Below are 18,394 nucleotides of genomic sequence, written 5' to 3'. Positions count from 1 at the left end.
AGTAAACGGAGATTTGTGTAATTTGTATTACATGAAAATTAAAAATAAAACGAAGTGGTAGCAAACGTCAAATGGTGTTATAATCTCGTGTTTGAAGTGCTTACTTCAAGGTCATACACTTGTACTGAAATTGTAATTTGAAGCAAGATTTGGGTCGATCTAAATTACTTTTAAGGAACTTAGTTCATAGGCGCTAATTTGGGTAAAATTTAGTTTAACTTTTTCAAATTCATCAATGTTCCACTTGAATATAGTTTAAAATTTTTAATTTAAATTCTATCTTTTAATTTTTAAAAATTTCAATATCATCTATTAATATTTTCATTAATAATTATTATAAAACTTGAGTTGACTCAATAAATTAATTTAGAATTTAAATAATTTGAGACTTTAATCAAGTTTCAAATAGATAAAATTTGTTCCAGTAAAACTTGGATGACCCACTAGGTCAACTTAGAACATGGGTGGCGTGGCATGGTGTAACTCGAGTAAAATCCAATTTTTTTTATATATATATTTTTTAAATAAACCTAAAAAATATATAATTAATTTATAAATATTTAGCCTTATATATTATTTAATAGCCTATATTTACAAAGAATATTTCTTTTAACTTTTTTTATGTGAGATTGCTATATATTTAACATTTTTTAAAAAAAATTGATGTGAAATAATTATATATAGCACAAATTCATATGTTTTATCTCTTTACTTTTATTTTCAAGCATTTATTTTTTATTTTTTAAAGTTAACAAATCCGAAATCATGTTATGTTACATAGTACCTGACTCTTTTACCGGCTGACCTGGGCCATATTAAATAACCATGCTTCCATTACAGGAATACCGGGTTGGCTGTTTGCCAGGCAGCTTTATATTTAAAGAAAATCATATTCAAATCTCTCATAAGCGCTCAACAGGGTGACACATAATTGCAAGTTGATTTATATGCACGTTGAAATTGCAAAATACAAAGTCTTTTGACTGTTTCCAAAATATAAGGATTGTTGTAATGGTACGAGCAAGCTATAATAAACAAAGGGGTAATATACACCAGAAAACCAAGTAGCATGCTCGCGTATTTGCACTTGACACGTAGAGCTCACAGCACATATAATGTAGACACGTACAATACACTTGTCAAGCCCACAGCAAGTGAGAAAACGGGATATAATGTGATGTGGTGTCCCATGCATCAGATGAAACATCAAAAGTTCAGAGATCAGGGAAGAAAATGGAGAAGAAGCAAGAGAAAAAGCATGAGCAGCAAATGGAGAAAAGGCCAGAGAGTTCTCATGAAGACAAGAAGGTAAACTCAGAGGGTCTCCCAGTTAAGGACAGTCCTTACGTGAATTACGGAGACTTGGAGGATTACAAGCGTAAAGCGTATGGGACTGAAGGTCATCTTGAGCCGAAGACTGGCCGTGGCGCCGGTGCAACTGATGCGCCAACTATTTCTGGCGGAGCTCTCTCCTCTTGAGACTTCTCCTACGGCAACTAACACGATTAATGGTGTTATAGTCCTTTAAAAACAATATGATGTTTTTATATATCTATATTAAATAAAGAAAGAGCACTTCGTTAATTTCCTTTAATTTCTTTATACGAGCGGTTATATAATAACTTCTTGTTTATTAACAAATCGATGTCTTGTGTTTGGTTGTTCGTCGCAATATCATAGTGATTGGCACTTCAAACATGTATGTTATAGGCTTCAATTAGTTGGGATAAATCTTAATCTTTTACGAGTGTTTGTGCTTGTTTAAACAGCGCTACAATGGCAGCCCTGCAAAAAAAGAAGAAGAAGTTTGATAGGATATGAAATGGAATAACCAGAGATGAGGAGTACAATCATTTCCATCACCAAAAAAAAAAAAAAATTAACAAAGAGTTATGGTTGAGATTAATATATTACTTGAAAGTTGGAGATGCCATCTCCAGCAGCTGTTCTTCAGCCTTTCACATCTCTTTCTTAACTTCAAACTCCCGTTTCCATGTTGTTTCTCTCTATGTTTGTGGTCTTCTCATCACTGACTATTAGGATACTGTCAAACACTATGCCATCCTACTACATGGTCTGAATCTCAAAACTAATTGAAGCAAGAGGCCTAAAATCAGGTTTATCAAACTTAAAGTGTTGAAGTTGAATATTAACCAGCTAATTGGATTTAAAGAAAGTTTATAAGAGTTTTAATATTAGCTAAAGGAGGAATCCTAATTAATATAGAAATTTTTGATGAAAAAAGATTTGTAATAAACTAGTTTATTATAATCCTTGTTTAATTAAGATGTTAGATTTAGGATTTCCTTTGAATAGTTTAATTCTTTAATTAGCTAGGACTTGAGGCTTATAAATAAGATTGTAATCTTAAGCATTATATATAAGTTGAGAGAGATGTAGAAAAGAGTTAGAAATGTGTATCTTTTAAGAAAATTTTTAATAAAATATTATTCATCTCATTCTTCTTATTGTTTCTTATAAATTAGCTATCATACCCTATCTTTCTTTTCTAACAAGTAGTATCAGAGCTTAAATTTGATTATTTAACATGGCTAATTCAAACCTTCCACTTCAATGTTCTAGGTTGACAAATGACAATCATTAAACTTGGTTTATTCGAGTAAAAGCTTAGCTAGGTTTCCAAAATGTATAAGAGATGGTTGAAAAAGGCTTCGAGGAGACTATAGATGAAGTGACGTTGACTTCAACCCAAATGGAGGTCGTGCAAAATGCACAGAGGAAGTATTAACTAGCACTAACAATCATCCACCAATATTTGGATGACATCACTTTTGAGATAGTGGCCAACACAATCACCGTCAAGCAAGCATGAGAAGTTTTGAAAAAGTCAAACCAATGAGCTAACAATGTGAGAAAGGTTTCTAAAATGTATAAGAGATGGTTGAAAAAGGCTTCTAGAAGACTATAAATGAAGTGATGTTGACTTCAACCCAAATGGAGGCCGTGCAAAATGCACAAAGGAATGATTAACTAGCATTAACAATCATCCACCAATATTTGGATGACATCACTTTTGAGATAGTGGCCAACACAATCACCGTCAAGCAAGCATGAGAAGTTTTAAAAAAGTCAAACCAAGGAGCTGACAATGTGAGAAAGGTACATCTACAAAAACTACGTGGTGACTTTGAAAAGTTACATTTGCTTAAATCAAAGAATATTTTAGAATAAAAGGAAACTAATGGTGTCGAGCATCCCACTATGACTGAGAGTTTGATATAGAAATAGTAGGCCTTAGGATCCAAGAAAGTGTAAATCAATCCTATAACATTCTATGAATGAAAGAATACAGTTGGAATGGTCAGATATTGCAAGAAATCAAGTTAGAAACAAAGTTTAAGTTGCAATAGAGTTTAGATTACAACATAGTTATAATAGCAGTAGAATCAATTTTCAAGAAATCAAGTTAGAAACAAAGTTTAAGTTGCAATAGAGTTTAGATTACAACATAGTTATAATAGCAGTAGAATCAATTTTCAAAACAAATTCTAAGTGATTTAACCAACCTTAAGAACCAAATAAAGAATGAAGGAATTAAGTAGCATAAGGACTTCTAATTAGCCTAAAAATCCTAAAGAAATTTGGCAGCCAATGGAGAGAATAAATAGGAAGAACACGGCTAAAACAAGAGCTCGACAACATTCTTTTCTTATATGTTTTTGTCAATTTTCTAGTAGCTATGAACTAAACTTTGGCTTTTAATTTAAGGGGAATAAACACCATCTTCATTATTAAGTTGTGAGAAGTAATGTTATCATTGTAATTTTTTCATATTCAAGTACTTATTTATCTTTATTTTAGAATTATGCTATTGATTTTTGTTCATGCTTATTGAATTGTTTTGAGATCGTATACATGTTCTTATTTCAATTCGTAATTGTTGTCATGGACTAGAATAATAAGCCAAGAAGTTAACTTGATTGCTATAACTATCACTTGAATTTATTAGGGAGAAATAAACTAAGTTAAATTTCTCAAGCTTTTGAAATGTTGCTTAAAATAAAATTTACAGACTTTGCTCCTAAGACTACTGTCAAGTAAATTAAAATTGCTTTTTAACATTAAATTTGCTTGATGGTAAGAAATTGATTAGAAAGATTTATCTAATTAATTTACTCAAAATATCCTTGACCCCCCTTAGCTTTAAGAGACATCAGATTTATTTTTTGAAATTGAAAGAATATTCATTTTACTTTGATGATCAATACCTTTATAGGAATAGATGTCTAGGCCTTTGAACTAAGTTAACACCATATCAATTTATTTTTAGAATTTTTTTTCTTTAATTTTTTTATTCAAATCCCCCATTCTATTTTATTTCAGTATATTGTAGGAATATTAAATGAATTTCCCTTGGATTCGACTTGGTTTTCAGAATTGTACTATAATTTTTTTTTGTTTGTGATAAAAAAGTTAAAATTACATTTTAAAGGTTCCAATGACTGACTAGTTAGCCATGCCCAAAATCGAGGTTTACAGCTTCAGTTATGAGTAAAATACTAAACCGTGTTATATTATTATAACATGAAGTATTAAACATTATATGCATATGTGAAATGATAAGAAAATTGCTTCTTTTTTTTTTAATAAAAAAAAAGATTTTGAATTAAATAATGATGGGACGTGTCAATTTTGAGTGTTAGTGGAAAAATTGGTGATGGTTTGAATTTTATTGGTTCAGGAGAGGTTACAAGGAGTGCATGTTAATCGGTTACAACTATATGACGTGAGACTTTAAGAAGGTGCTTGACACCTTAACACCTTACAATTACTTTTAAGATTTTATTAATTTTATAATTGTGAATCCTTTAAATGCATGTTCAAAATCTTTATGTTGAAAGTATAAAAGAAAAGAATGAATAAAGTGAAAGAACCAAGAGGTGTGAATGGCCGAATTTGAGAGGTGTCCTTATATGGATGGCCAGATTTTATTGGCGTTCTTATATGGATGGCCAGATCTATTGGCATCCTTAAGTGGATGATCAAATTTAGTTGGCATCATTATGAGGATAACTGGGATTATGTTACAACTATATGGATAACAAGTTTTAAACAAGACATTGAGTTGTAGTGAAAGTTTTAAAGGTGACTAATATAGTTTAACGAATATTCCATGAGGCGGGGAGTAATGGTATTAATTGAGATTAAGCACAAGATTGTTTAATAGCAAAAAAAGTGTGGAAAATTAATTAACAAAAAAAAGCTCATGATAGGTTGTAAGTATGATAAGGTAAGGGTTGGTGACAGAGAAATAAACACAAATGAGTAAAGTGTATCTAATAGGAGAGGGTTAGTTTACTTGGAAAACTTATATAAGGAGATTAAGGTAAGGTGTTAATGAAAAATAGGAGATTAAGACAACAAATGTGTCCTAAGATAAAGTAATGAGTAGTGATGTTAATAATCAAACTAGAAGATGATGGATGAGTGTAGGCCAGTATATATGATAGGTGAATGACCGTTGCTCTAAGGATTTATATATGGAATAAAAGCAATGTTTACATATACTATAAGTAGCAGCAATAGTGAAAGTAAAATGGATTGAAAATGAGATGATAAAAAGTATATATATATATATATATGATGTCAAGTTGAGTTATTGAGATGAACTAATTATGTCTTGTTTATGGACTATTAGGAGGCTCAGGTCATTATGTAGAGTAGTAAAAATATAGTTGTTGTGGAAGTTCACATGGTAGTATATATAGGCCCTAATGACAATGTAGGGTGTGCAAGTGTAGATTTACTAGGTTTAATATGGTTGTGATAAGGTTAATATGTGCAAGTAGTAGCTTGATATAAAAATTTCCTTTTTAGCTATAGATAGTGATGATAAACATCAAGGCATTTTATATCTTTTAGGTTTGTAAATTAAATATATTATAAAATTTATAATTTATGATCTAAATGTTTTTATCTTCCTGCACCTGTATAGCTAACTTAAGCTTTACTTAACCTGTTAATGTTTATGATTTTATTATGGTTCGAATATTTGTTGCATTTATTCCATTTACAATTGTGTTTAATTGCATTCATTCCATTTGCAGCTTTTATAACTCATGACCTACACCAGTAATGTTTTCACACTCTCAAAACAAACACCACAGCTACCACCTCTACATCTTTCATGGTTTTTCAATTGTACAATCACCCTTTCATGTTATATCAAAACACAACTCAACCCCTTCTTCGAAGAATCATTATAAGCGTACAAGGCATTGCTTCCAGCCAATGCAGTTCAATATAAGCCATTACTTTTCTATCTCATCTGGTCGGCATGCTAAACGTCCTTTCTATTATAAAGCAAAATTAAAGATATAGCTCCTTTCCATTTCCACGGCAAAACATTCAACCTTGTAGCAACATCAATCCCACTCACCGACCCTTAAATCTCCTAATTAAAACCTCACCAATCCCCTCCTGTCCAGTCTCCATCTCAATTATGCCACCATCACATATCCAAGGGGGACTTTTTTACAGTATATACAGTGAGGAATCTCGTTTGCAACCAAACAATCTAATCCATTTAATGAATCTCCCTATTAAACCTCTAGTGCCGAACAAAGCTGTCCATCACAGAGTGACACTGAGTTGAGTTGCGTTTCCAAAATTGCAAGAGAAAACGGAAGTGACCATACCAGATTTTCTCATACCAGAACTGTCCCTAGCCCCACACGAGCATCAACATCCTATAATATTCTGAGAATGAGAGATCAAACATTCTTGCCCAGGTGATGATGGTCGGCTGAGTAGCTACAGTGTGTTTTGGTCCCATGTAGGTGAGAAATAAAGCAGCATTTGGGTAGCCTGCAACACACTTGCTGACTTATCCATTTCTCTGTTCTTTTCTGGAATACTTCTTTATGTTCCACTTGTCTCTTCCTCTCTCTTATGCAAGCTTATTCAAAATCTATATTTCTTTCTCATATTTAAATATCTTCTTCTTTGTATATAAATCTCGATCTCTTGGTTAGTTACCTCACAGGAGGACCCCGACAGTATTTGAGCAAAACCTTTGGTTTTACTTTTACCTTCCAGAAATGGCTACAAGTTCTGCGGAAGAGAAACGAGAGCATTCGGACTTCAGTGCTCAAGAGGAAGAAGATGAGGAAGAAGAAGCATTATCACTGTGTGATTTACCAGTCAATAGGATGAAAGAAGAGAACAATCAATCAAGTAGACATCAAGAAGCTCATCAAGGAACTGAAACAAATCAAGAAGATTTCGACTTCGGTCCCTGGGGTGGTGATGGCTATCTTTCTAAGAAATCAGATATGTGTGCAGCTGATGATATATTCTTTCAAGGCCAAATTCTCCCTCTTCGTCTCTCATTTAGCTCAGAAAGTGGTGGTAACAAGTTCGAGAGCGACAGCAGCTTGAACCCATCAAGGTCAGCCTCCACGGACCACAATTCAACTGGTGTTTTCACCACTTTCAGTGGCATGAGCAGCAGCAGAAGTCATTACTTATCAAGCAGCAGCAACACAAGCTCTGCTATTGCCAGCACAGGAATGATAAAACCAAAAATTCAAAACCAGTTTCTAACCCATCGAAGTCCAAAGCCTCAAATTAGACTTTCCAGTACCTCACTGGGAAATGCAGCCTGTAACAGACCGAGAAATTCTTCATTTTGGGACATTTTTAGACTGGGTTTGATCCGTACACCAGAGATTGAATTACAAGATCTTAAGGTCCGTAATTCTGTTAGTAGAAACAGTAGCTCTAGTAGCAGCAAAAGCAATTCAAGCATCAAGAAATGTGGAAAAATTAATGTAATTAGCAGTGACAGCAGTAAAAGCGGGTGCAAAATCAAGAATATGAGTAGACATGATAGCAATGATTGTGGGAAGAACATGGAGAAACGGAGGAAACAGAGTTTGTTGCAAAAAAGGGAAGGGTTATTAAGTGGTTGTAGCTGTTCAGTTAGTGCAGTGAAACCATTTTCCTTGAACATTGATGCCTTGAAAAGCAGTAACGACAGGAGTCGCAGCGCAGGAAATGACATTAATGATAAAAGTGAAAGAGGGTCCATAGAGGAGAAGCTGCAAGAGTTGAAGATGAAGAGAAGAATTGTGAAAAAGCAGCTGATGCAGCAGCAGGGAAAGCAAGCTATGTCACGTCATCGAACGTTTGAGTGGATAAAGGAGCTCCCACATGCTACCTCTCTTGATCATCAAAAGGAAGCTATCTAATATATATATATATATATATATATATTTAAATCTCTCTCGCATGCCTGTATTCTTTTTATCATTGCCTTTGTTTCAGCCTTTTGTTTTTCGGATTCACTTTTTCTTTAATTTGAATTGTGCTCATAACTTTGTTTTTCAAGTGAACGGGCACTGCAATCTACAACTGCTGCAACTCTACAAGTCTTGTTTTCATGGAGAGATTGAGTTCGTTAAAACCTAAGCTCACCTAAAATTCTAGCAACTTTTTAGTTGTTTTCTATCTAAAAAATATTAATAATAATGACTCGGGTTTTTCTTTTTCCCAAGGAAGAAAGTCTTGGTATTTTAGTATATATTATTTTTAGTAGAATTAAAATTAATTTTGAATATTATAAAATAATGTGTTAATGTTTTATATGTAATTTAAAATATCATGATTTTTTAATTAAAATATGTAAACATTGTTTACGCTGCGGATAGAATTTTAAATCAATTTCCAACATGAAAAATAATAATTATGTTATGAATATATATTCATGTACTGTTTTTTTAATTGAGAAATAACAAAATATTGTTTATGCTTTATAAATATAAATTAAAAAATATATGAACTGATAAATAAAAAAAATTATTAACACTAATTAAATATGAAAATGTAAAACATAATATTCATATTAAAAATAAAAGATAGAGGCATATATAAATCTTTTATACAGATTATCATTTTTTTTTCTAACATTTTCATTAATTTTATCTTATGACTAAATGTTGTTGCCAATAACCAAATTATTGTTTTACATACAAAATTTATAAAAATATAGCTAATTTATATAAAATTTAAGAGAGAAAAAATTCACTTCAAATAAAACTAATCTCTTTAAAGTATCATACAACTAAAACAAATTATAAAAAGATCTATATCTAAATAAAAACAATTATTAAAAAGGGGTAAAGATTAATAATAATCATGCATTGATAGACAATACCCACATGTGTGGCCTTAATGAAAACCCAAGTATGTTAGGCCTAGCAGCCTAGGCACAAGGCTTGTGCCTGACTTTTTCTTTATTAATAGTTGATAAAGCGCTCTTTGGTCTTGGTCTAAGCTAGACCCAAATAATTAGGAAACTAAAAAAATCCCAATGTTAAATGGCTATATTTTTTTTTAAAAAAAAAAATGCACCATCAACTATAAGATATTTTTTTTTAAAAAAGAAGTAGTTTTCATTTTATATATAAGAAAATGATTTAAAAATATAAAAAAATAAAGGGAAAGGGAAAATCACTATACACATAGATTCAAATTACTATTCATTGTGACAATGTATTTACCATTGTTTCCTTCCTAAGAAAATCAAATGCCTTGGTGTTAGGGGTATTTTGTTCTTTTTACACAACCCATTAGTCATTAAATGACTTAATTACCCTCCAAGTCAAAAAATTTGAAAATGATAGATAAGTGCATTTTTCTCTTTTCCCTTTTAAAAGATAGTAAAACAACAACTTTACCCTTTAAATTAGAAAAATTAAAACATGTGTTCAGGAGCCTTTTGATATTTTAAAAATGGTTTTTTTTTTTTTTTGTTATTACTAGTTTCATTGAGGGCAATTACATTGATTAAATATTATTATTTAAATTAAAAAATTTATTGTCGTATAGGAGACACCCATGCACTTTGGACGATACATGCGACACCTTCTTACATGCAAAAAATCTCTTTTACCATGTCATTGGAAGTACTATCGTATCCTTCTCGTGTTGGTGTGGTGCGTGTTGGTAGTGGTTGGGTGGTTTTGTTGCTGGTAAGGCTTTCTTTATTTTTCTTCTTTTCTTTTCTACTTTTAAAAAAATTATAAATTGGTCTTCTATGTTGTTGGTATTTCAACTTCTAAAATTATAACTTGATCCTAAAAAAAGTTGTCATCTTGTGAGAGGCGCCCCACGCATTATGGGCGACGCATGCAACACCTTCTGATATACAAAAATTCATTTCTACCATGTTTTTGGAATCATCATCGTATCTTTATTTTGTTGGTGTGACGCGTGTCAGTAGTGGTTTGGTGGTTTGTTGCTAATGAGGCTTTCTTTAGTTTTCTTCTTTTCTCTCTACTTCTAAAAAAAATACAGTTTGATCCTCTTCGTTGTTAATATTTCAACTTCTAAAATTACATCTTGGCCCTCAAAAAAGTTGTTGTCTTGTTAGAGGCACCCACGCACTATGGGTGATGCATGCTACACCTTCTAACATACAAAAATTCCCTTCTACTATGTTGTTGGAAGCATCGTCGTATCTTTCGCTTGTTGGTGTGGCACGTGTCAATAGTAGTTAAGTGGTTTGTTGTTGGTGAGGCTTTCTTTATTTTTTTTCTTCTTTTCTCTCTATTTTGTACAAACTTATAGCCTGATCTTCTTTGTTGTTGGTATTTGAACTTCAATTCTTATTCTTTTGAGTTCTAATTTTTTTCTTGGTCCATATGTAAAAGTTTTTTTTTTTTTTAAATTTCATCATTCAATCCTAATTTTTTATTTTTTTTAATTTGGTCTTTGTGCTTTTGATTTCTAATTTTTTTTTTCTCTTGGCCTTTTGGTAAAGGTTTTACTAGTTTTTAATTTCTTATTGGTTTTTAATTTCAATCTTCAATCTAAATTTATAGTATATATTATTTCTTTTTCCAATTTGGTCCTTATTTTTTATTTTATTTTTTTATATTTTTGTTAAAGTTATTTTTCTTTTCAATTTCACTCTCCAATAAAAAAAAAAATGTCGATGCCTTCAAATTTTTTTTTATATTGATTTTTATCTTTATTCTGTTAATTGCTATTTTCTTTTGGATTCTTTTGTGTAATTTATTTTTTCTCAATTTCATACTTTAGTATTTAATTTATTAGAGATTAGGCTTCATGGTTTTTCCTTATATAGTGTTTTAGGTTTAATGAATGAGGTCATGAGTTTGAAAAGTTAACGAGGGTTGATATTCTGTTTGTGGCTTATGTTCCTTTCTAATTTCATTATTCAATAATATTTTTATTCAAAAAATTAGCTTATTTGTTTTCTTTAATTTTTTCCTATAAGTTTATCCTGATCTCATAAAATTAAATGCAGATTTAACAGGTTAACTGGGCCGACTCGATCCTTATTGTCTTGGTTACATGTTTATCATGTTATTTTAGATTTCAAGCTGTTTGTTTTATCAAATGTTATCGTTCTATATTTTTGGCTGAAAAATTGAACTACATCGATTTATGCTCTTGAAAGAAAAAATTCTCAAGGTTATCGTGATCCCTTTTGTTTTCATTTATTTACTATTATTGTCTATTTTGTTTTTATTATTTCATTAAAATAAAATTTTCTTATTTAATTAGTAAACATTTTAACTCAAATCATATTTAAAAAAAATAAAATGCTGGCGGAATTTAAAAATTAATTTTTATAAAATAAATAAAATACATTCACGGCGTAACACAGCCCAATCTAATGCAAACTATATATTGAAGGGAGGAAACGACGAAAAAAGAAGAGAGAGAAGGCAGTGTTGGCCCGGGAATATGCCATGATTAAGGCGCGACATTTGGAGCTTTATGTGTGTGGGGCGTGACTGTGACGAGAAACAAGCTGACAAACAAGAAAAGTTAAAGGCAAATAATTGGGCGGATTATATACGAAAAAGTAATCTCTATTTATTTTGTTGATTTAGAAGGGAATAATGCAATGTTTTTTCTGTCTCATGTGTACTGTTTCATAAGTTGCTAATTAGGAATCCAATGATTATTTTCTTATACCGTTCGTTTTTTAAAAGAAGATGATGAGCATTTGATGGACTTTTCAAATATTGCCAAAAAGCATGCAAATGATGTTTTTTTATTTTTTAAAAATCATTTTTGACATCAGCACATCAAAACGATCCAGAAAGTACAACCGTCACTCAATTTTAGCAAAAAAAAAAAAAAAAAAATTTGAATTTTTACAAAACACCGGTTTGGCAGCAATGCCAAACGGGCTCTATGAAAGCACTGGATAACACTAACATATATCATTTTCTCTTCCAATTAATTATAGGCTCCATAACAAATGATGAAAACCATGAGACACTAGTTTTTCTTCTCCGTGAAGTAAACAGAGGGATTGGGTGTATAGATACACCCAAGTCCATTATTTTTTCTCTCAAGAATTTTTAATGTTTAGCTCTTGTAATTCTTTTTTTTCTCTCTCTTCTTTATTTCTAGTTCTGCTGACAATTTAAGGAAGAAGAGGCTAACTTTTTCTAATTTTTAAGTTCAAAATGATCATTTTACCTTTAATAAGATTTTTTTTAAAAGAATTTCTGATCGATTGTCAATATTTTTGCATAGCTTTTCCGAACTTGAATTGTTCTGAAAATTTACCCTAATGTAAATCAATATATTACGAGATTTTTTATAAAATATCAACCTAATCCAACAGTCGGAAAAAAAATTACACTTGATAGCGTAAAATTAGTCCAAAGATAATTTTACACAAAAATTTAAATTTCTTGTTTCATCATTCTATATATATGGTATTACTTATTCCACTAAATCCTTAGGTTCATTCTTTTATTTTTAAATATATTTATTTTACTTTTTCACCTTTAGATTCATTTCCGACTTATCACTGTTTGATTTTTAACCAATATTTCCACCATTAATTTTTAATATCCATTTATGCTAATTAGAAATCGCAATATTGCTTTAACACTATATAAAATTTAACTAGGATTGACAAAGCAGATGTAGATTATTTAACTAGCTCAAAATTGTAAAAAGAATCGCAGTTTAATGCAGTTTCTAATGTTTCAGCTGTTCCCGGAGAAAAAGAAAATAAAGAGTTCCTTGGAATCACCATTGCATCTCTCTCGTTATCTACTGCGAGAAATAAGACTACTCTTTGTTTTTAACAGATCTCGCCAGCTGCGAATCAAAATCCAGTTCCGTGCTCAATAGTCACTGCCCTCTTTCTTTCCCGCAGCTTTAGCTTTCCCTTGCGTTTTTTTATGCGTAACAATCCCACGAAAGAAAGACCCAACACCATAACTATTAAACTAAGAGAAGTAAATTGATATAGGATATGGCCGATCTAAAAGTTAACTTGAAATAAACCACACATAAGCTAATCAAAATTTAATTTAATTTTTTTTAAAAAAAGTAAAACATCACTATTTTAAGTCATCCCCTAAAGCATAGTTTTCAGCCCCAGTTTAATAGTCAATTTGGTTTAAGACCCGAGTCAATTTTTTTTTAACCTAAACAATATTATTTTAGTATAAAAATAAAATAAAAATCAATAGATTATTACTAAATTTTTAACCAGATCCATCCACCAAATCACATCAGGTTTTTATTTTATTTTATTTTTTATTCAGACCTAGTTTTAGCTTTAAATCAACTAGATACTAAATCAGCCTGCCCGTCCGGGTTTCAAAAACATGCCTTGAAGCCATTAACTTTGTATTAATCACAAGAAACGAGGGGTGTTCAATAAAGTAAAAGCGGAAAAAAGGAGGAGAAAATCAGAGAATCACCATACCTATAATAATCGAAAAAAGATAAAGGCAGTGAATAGAAAACTACAAGATACAAAGCAAATGATGTCACCCCCCGAAACCAAACCGCAAGCCGGGAAGTACCAAAAATAATTTAACCAAAAAATGTGAAATTAAAAATATATCAGATGGGATGAGCCCGAAATAATTAAGGGAACATGGGGGACAAAAGATTAAAATAATAATATTACAGAAGTAATATGATGAAAGCATCTTCTCCCTCTCTCTCTCTCTCTCTCTCTCTCTCTCTCTAGAAGATCAAAGCAAGCAGACCCCATCCCAATGCCAAACCTCCTACCATCTTCTGCAAGCATCTTATTGTTTCCGCTCCACTCTGTTATATTCAATAATTGAGTAAATGTCTCGATTCAATCATGATATATAAAGATCTAAATTGAATGGAGGTACAATTTAAAAAAAAAAAAAAAAAGATTTTGGGTCTTCTGAAATATAATCAAGAGTTGTCGGCCGATGAGCCACTCGTGCCAACGTTTGACAAGAAGCCCGGTGGTCGGCTCAATTTTAGGAAAACATAAACGAGTTCTTATTACGAGCATTATCGTTCTCTTTTTCCCATAACAAAGATCTTTCCATTTTAATTGAATTAGGGTTGGTTTTACAGTTCTAATTTAAAATCTTCGGAGCCCATTCTTTAAAGTTATAAAACGAAACATTATGTTGAAATGAATTATTCATTTTCTTAAAAAATTGCTAAATCATTGGGCAAATATTTTCAAATGTGTTTTTTAAGAATGTTTTTTATTAAAAATATATTAATATTATTTTTTCAGAAAATATTAATATCATAAATAAACAAATAAAAAAATCGATTTTAATATTAAAAAAAAAAACAAAACAAAACAGGTTGAGCTGCAATAAATTTACCTAGTACATGACAATTATATATTAATTTCAATACCATTTTTTTTTAAAAAAAAACTTAAATTAGATCTAACTTGCTGTGTTTTTATGATTTAAGTTCTAGATCTATGCCTAACATTTCCCTATCAAACATGTTACATAAGATTGCTCATAAATAAAGATGAAATGATGACTTACGTTGTCAGAGAGAGCTGGACCAGGAGAGACGGATTCAGCACTAGGTCCAGGGGCCTCCGTTGGTGGTGCTGGTGGGCTCAACAATGCCGGACCAGGAGCTGGTGCTAGGTGCTTCTTTGGCTTCTTTTTACTATGAGAAGGAGCAGGGACCTCTGCGGTCGGTGGAGCAACTGGAGTGCTTGCCGGTGGAGCACTAGTTGGGGAGGCAACAGGCGCGGGAGAAGGAGGAGATTTTGCTGGTGGAGAACTAACAGGAACTGGAGTCGGTGGGGAGCTAACTGGAGTCACGGATGGAGGTGGTGTGGCCAATGGAGCCGCAACTGGACCTGAAACCGTCTGTTTCGGTGGAGAAGCTGCTGGTGTTGCCGCAGGTGGTGATGATACGGGAGCTGGTGTTGTAGGTTTTGATGGTGCTGCTACTGGCACGGCAGAAGTTGTTGGAGTCGCGGGAGTTGATGTTGGTGTCGCAGCCGGTGCTTGACCACCGACACCGGCGACAATAATGCACATCAGTGCCAATCCAAGCATGCCATTCCGATCCATTTCTTAAGAGAGAAGAGAGGTGGAGGATGCGAGAATCGAGAATGAGAACGTGGTGATGTAGGCTGGCAGCAATAGAAGTTCTGTATATATAGGGCCCAGTAGTAAAACGCAACGGTCATGATTTGTTAGATCTAGATCGTTTATTAATAAAAAGGGCCCACTTTAGTAGCCGTTTGATAAACATATTAAATAAGGCAAATTCTTAATCAAGTTTCTGTTTAAATCCCCATCTGTAGAAAATTATAATCGCACCCTTATTTGTGTCACAACTTAAATCCAAGGCTTTCATCTATACACACCTATTGATTTCTACCATTGAACTTGCATATTCATAATTACATAATACTCATGTTTTTCTGTTTTATATAATGAATGGTGAAGAGGAAAAGGTGCAACTATATGTAAGAGGACTATAATACCCTTACTAGAACGCAAAGGGAAAAACTTGAGAAACAAATAAGAAAATGGAGTGACTGTTATAAAAAAATAATAATGCAACACATACATTCAATATTAATAAACACGAATATTTTCTAATACATTATTGACTTGAGAATTTGAGGGCTTATCAAGTCTTTGGCTCAGTTAAGCCTTTTATTTCATAAATCTATAAGTTATATATGGATATGAAGGATCGAAGATGATAACATCTGATAGCGTCTGTGAGAATCTTGTAACAAAAAGCTATGGCTCACAATACCAAAATTTACCAAGCAGTAGGACTTGATCATGACCAGAACATGAATAGGGAGGAAATTATAGAAGATGAAAGGCTGGAAGTGTCAAATAATCATGAATCAAAACAATACCCATCATATAAAAAAAAAACAAGAGTAAGGTTGGTATAAAATACAAAACATAATTGCATAAGTAGTACAAAAGGCTTTATTTCAGACGAAGCAAGCTCAATCAATGTATAAAATAAAAGAGGTTGATAGAGAAGAAAGTATAGTAACTAAAAAAGAGGAAAGAGTTATAAGAAAGGGTAAGAGGGAGATAAAAAAAAAAAAGTAAAAACAAAGGGTTAAAGAAAGTAGTGAAAGCTTTAATGAGAAAGATGCACTAATAAAGATATGAGAGAATAAAGAAAGCCCTGAAGTGTAGATTGAACGAGGGTAAGTAAAAAGGAATCTCCATTTATAAGCTACAATACTTAAAGCTTTTCTATACATGAGGATCCCTATACTAAAATCATACAACATGTTAATAGACCCAAATGATTATATCAATTGTTATGGATCAATGATGACTTTGTACTAAATTATAGATCCAATGTTATATTATGCATTTTCATTAACATTGAAAGGTACAACAATGACCCAGTTCTCTAACCTACCACCATAGTACATTGCTAGTTTTCAAGACACCTATAATCTATTTATAGGTCATTTCATCACAAGTAAAAGGTCAAGTAAAATAATGATGGCTATAAGGTAGAGAATGGGAGAGACTTTGATGGAGTTCATGATAAGATTAGATGTAAAAACAATAGAAATAACATATTTAATTGTAGCAACTATGGTGTCAATCAACAATGAAGAATTCAATAAGGCATTGGGATTGGAGGAACTAGAAACTATGCAAGACCTTAAAAATAATGTTAAACGATACATACATCTTATGAAAGTCATGTAAGAGATATACATCTTAAGGAAGTCATGTAAAAGACTAAGTGTTGGTCAGGGAAAGAAAATAACTTTTTAAGAATTCAAGAAAAATAGGTGGAAGAAAGGAAAGGTAGAGTAGAGTCATCATGGAAAAAGGATGATTGGAGTGCTCAAACAGGTGATAAGGTGAGAACGTACCAGTAGGGTGGAAAGGCCAATACCAGTAGAAGGAATAATGATGTTTTTGCTTGAGGGCCTAAAGATATATTAGGGGTATAAAAAATGGTGATCACTTATAAGTTTAGCATAGGGAATGGGTGTTTACCAATTAAAAAAAAAACTTTTGTTTACTATAAAAAGAAGATATATGATTTTAAAATATATAGAGAAATTGTTAGAGGTCAATTTCATAAAGGACGTTGAATAACTCGAGTGGTTAGCTATATGGTAATGGTTAAGAAAACAAATAAAACATGGAGGATATGTATAGATTTCACAAACTTAAGCAATGCATGTCTTAAAGATTGCTTCTTATTACATTAATCCATCAATTAGTTGATGGCACCACAAGACATGAATTTTTGAGTTGTTAGATGTATTCTCAAGGTGACACTAGATAAATATGGATAAAAAAAATATCAAGAATGTCTTTAATTACAGACAATGGCACATATTTTTATATGATAGTCGTTTGGGATAAAAATATTGATGTAACCTATTAGAGTTTGTAAATATAGTATTTAGGTAGTAGTTAATGAGGAATTTAGAAATGAATATTGGATAATATACTAGTTAAAAGCGAATTGGTGAATAAACATGTAAAAGATTTAGAAGAGGTGTTTAAAGTAATAAGAAAGTTTGGAATGAGATCAAATTCAAATAAATATGTATTTAGAATATAATCATAAAAATTTTTAGGGTTTATAGTCAAAGTGTACATCAAAATGGTAAAAAAGTGTGACACTTACCAGAAGTTTGAAGAATTGGACCATAATTCGACATGGAACCTATAAAGCATAACAACATCTTGTTTATTCGTATAATAAGAAATTAATTTTTTGGGCCCTTCCTTTAAACCTTTAGAAATGGAGTTTATTATGATAGTAATATATTACTTTACTAAATTGATGAAAGCTTAATCAATACCTAGATAACTGAGAGAAAACAAGAAGAATTTCAGGTGAAAAAACATAATTTGCAAGTTTAGGATCTTCTCCATAATTATAATAGATAATGGTAAACCATTGTTGATTAAGTAGTTTTATTGACAACTTAATATTGATAAGATAACATCAATCACACATCCATAAAAAAAAAAAATATGTCGAGGCAATGAACAAAGCTAGAGATTGAGGCTAGAAAACATTAGGCATATAACATTCTAAAAGTGTTATTGGCTAATTGAATAACACAACTAAAAGTAAATTCTAGGCC

General features: G+C 31.6%; 2 protein-coding genes across 3 annotated transcripts; one reads left to right on the top strand and one right to left on the bottom strand.

Annotated features, from left to right (window-relative positions):
* Nucleotides 1–6,234: 6,234 nt before the first annotated feature.
* LOC118045743 (uncharacterized) lies at nt 6,235–8,352 on the top strand. Of its 2 annotated transcripts, none has more exons than XM_035054444.2 (2): nt 6,235–6,800; nt 7,060–8,352. In XM_035054444.2, exon 2 carries the CDS (start codon nt 7,062–7,064, stop codon nt 8,211–8,213), a length of 1,152 nt encoding a protein of 383 aa, XP_034910335.1. In that variant the 5' UTR covers nt 6,235–6,800; nt 7,060–7,061; the 3' UTR covers nt 8,214–8,352. The 2 variants fall into 2 exon arrangements, with proteins under 2 accessions (XP_034910335.1, XP_034910334.1); XM_035054443.2 differs by having other exon boundaries at nt 6,996–8,352.
* A 5,366-nt stretch (nt 8,353–13,718) lies between these two features.
* LOC118045742 (uncharacterized) lies at nt 13,719–15,423 on the bottom strand. The gene is made up of 2 exons (XM_035054442.2): nt 14,811–15,423; nt 13,719–14,085 (listed from the first exon to the last, which is right to left on the bottom strand). Exons 1-2 carry the CDS (start codon nt 15,351–15,353, stop codon nt 14,002–14,004), a joined length of 627 nt encoding a protein of 208 aa, XP_034910333.1. The 5' UTR covers nt 15,354–15,423; the 3' UTR covers nt 13,719–14,001.
* Nucleotides 15,424–18,394: the final 2,971 nt, after the last annotated feature.

This window comes from Populus alba, chromosome 5 (assembly GCF_005239225.2).
Source record: "Populus alba chromosome 5, ASM523922v2, whole genome shotgun sequence".
NCBI classification, from domain to species: domain Eukaryota; kingdom Viridiplantae; phylum Streptophyta; class Magnoliopsida; order Malpighiales; family Salicaceae; genus Populus; species Populus alba.
This window is presented reverse-complemented; position numbering and strand designations above follow the sequence as displayed.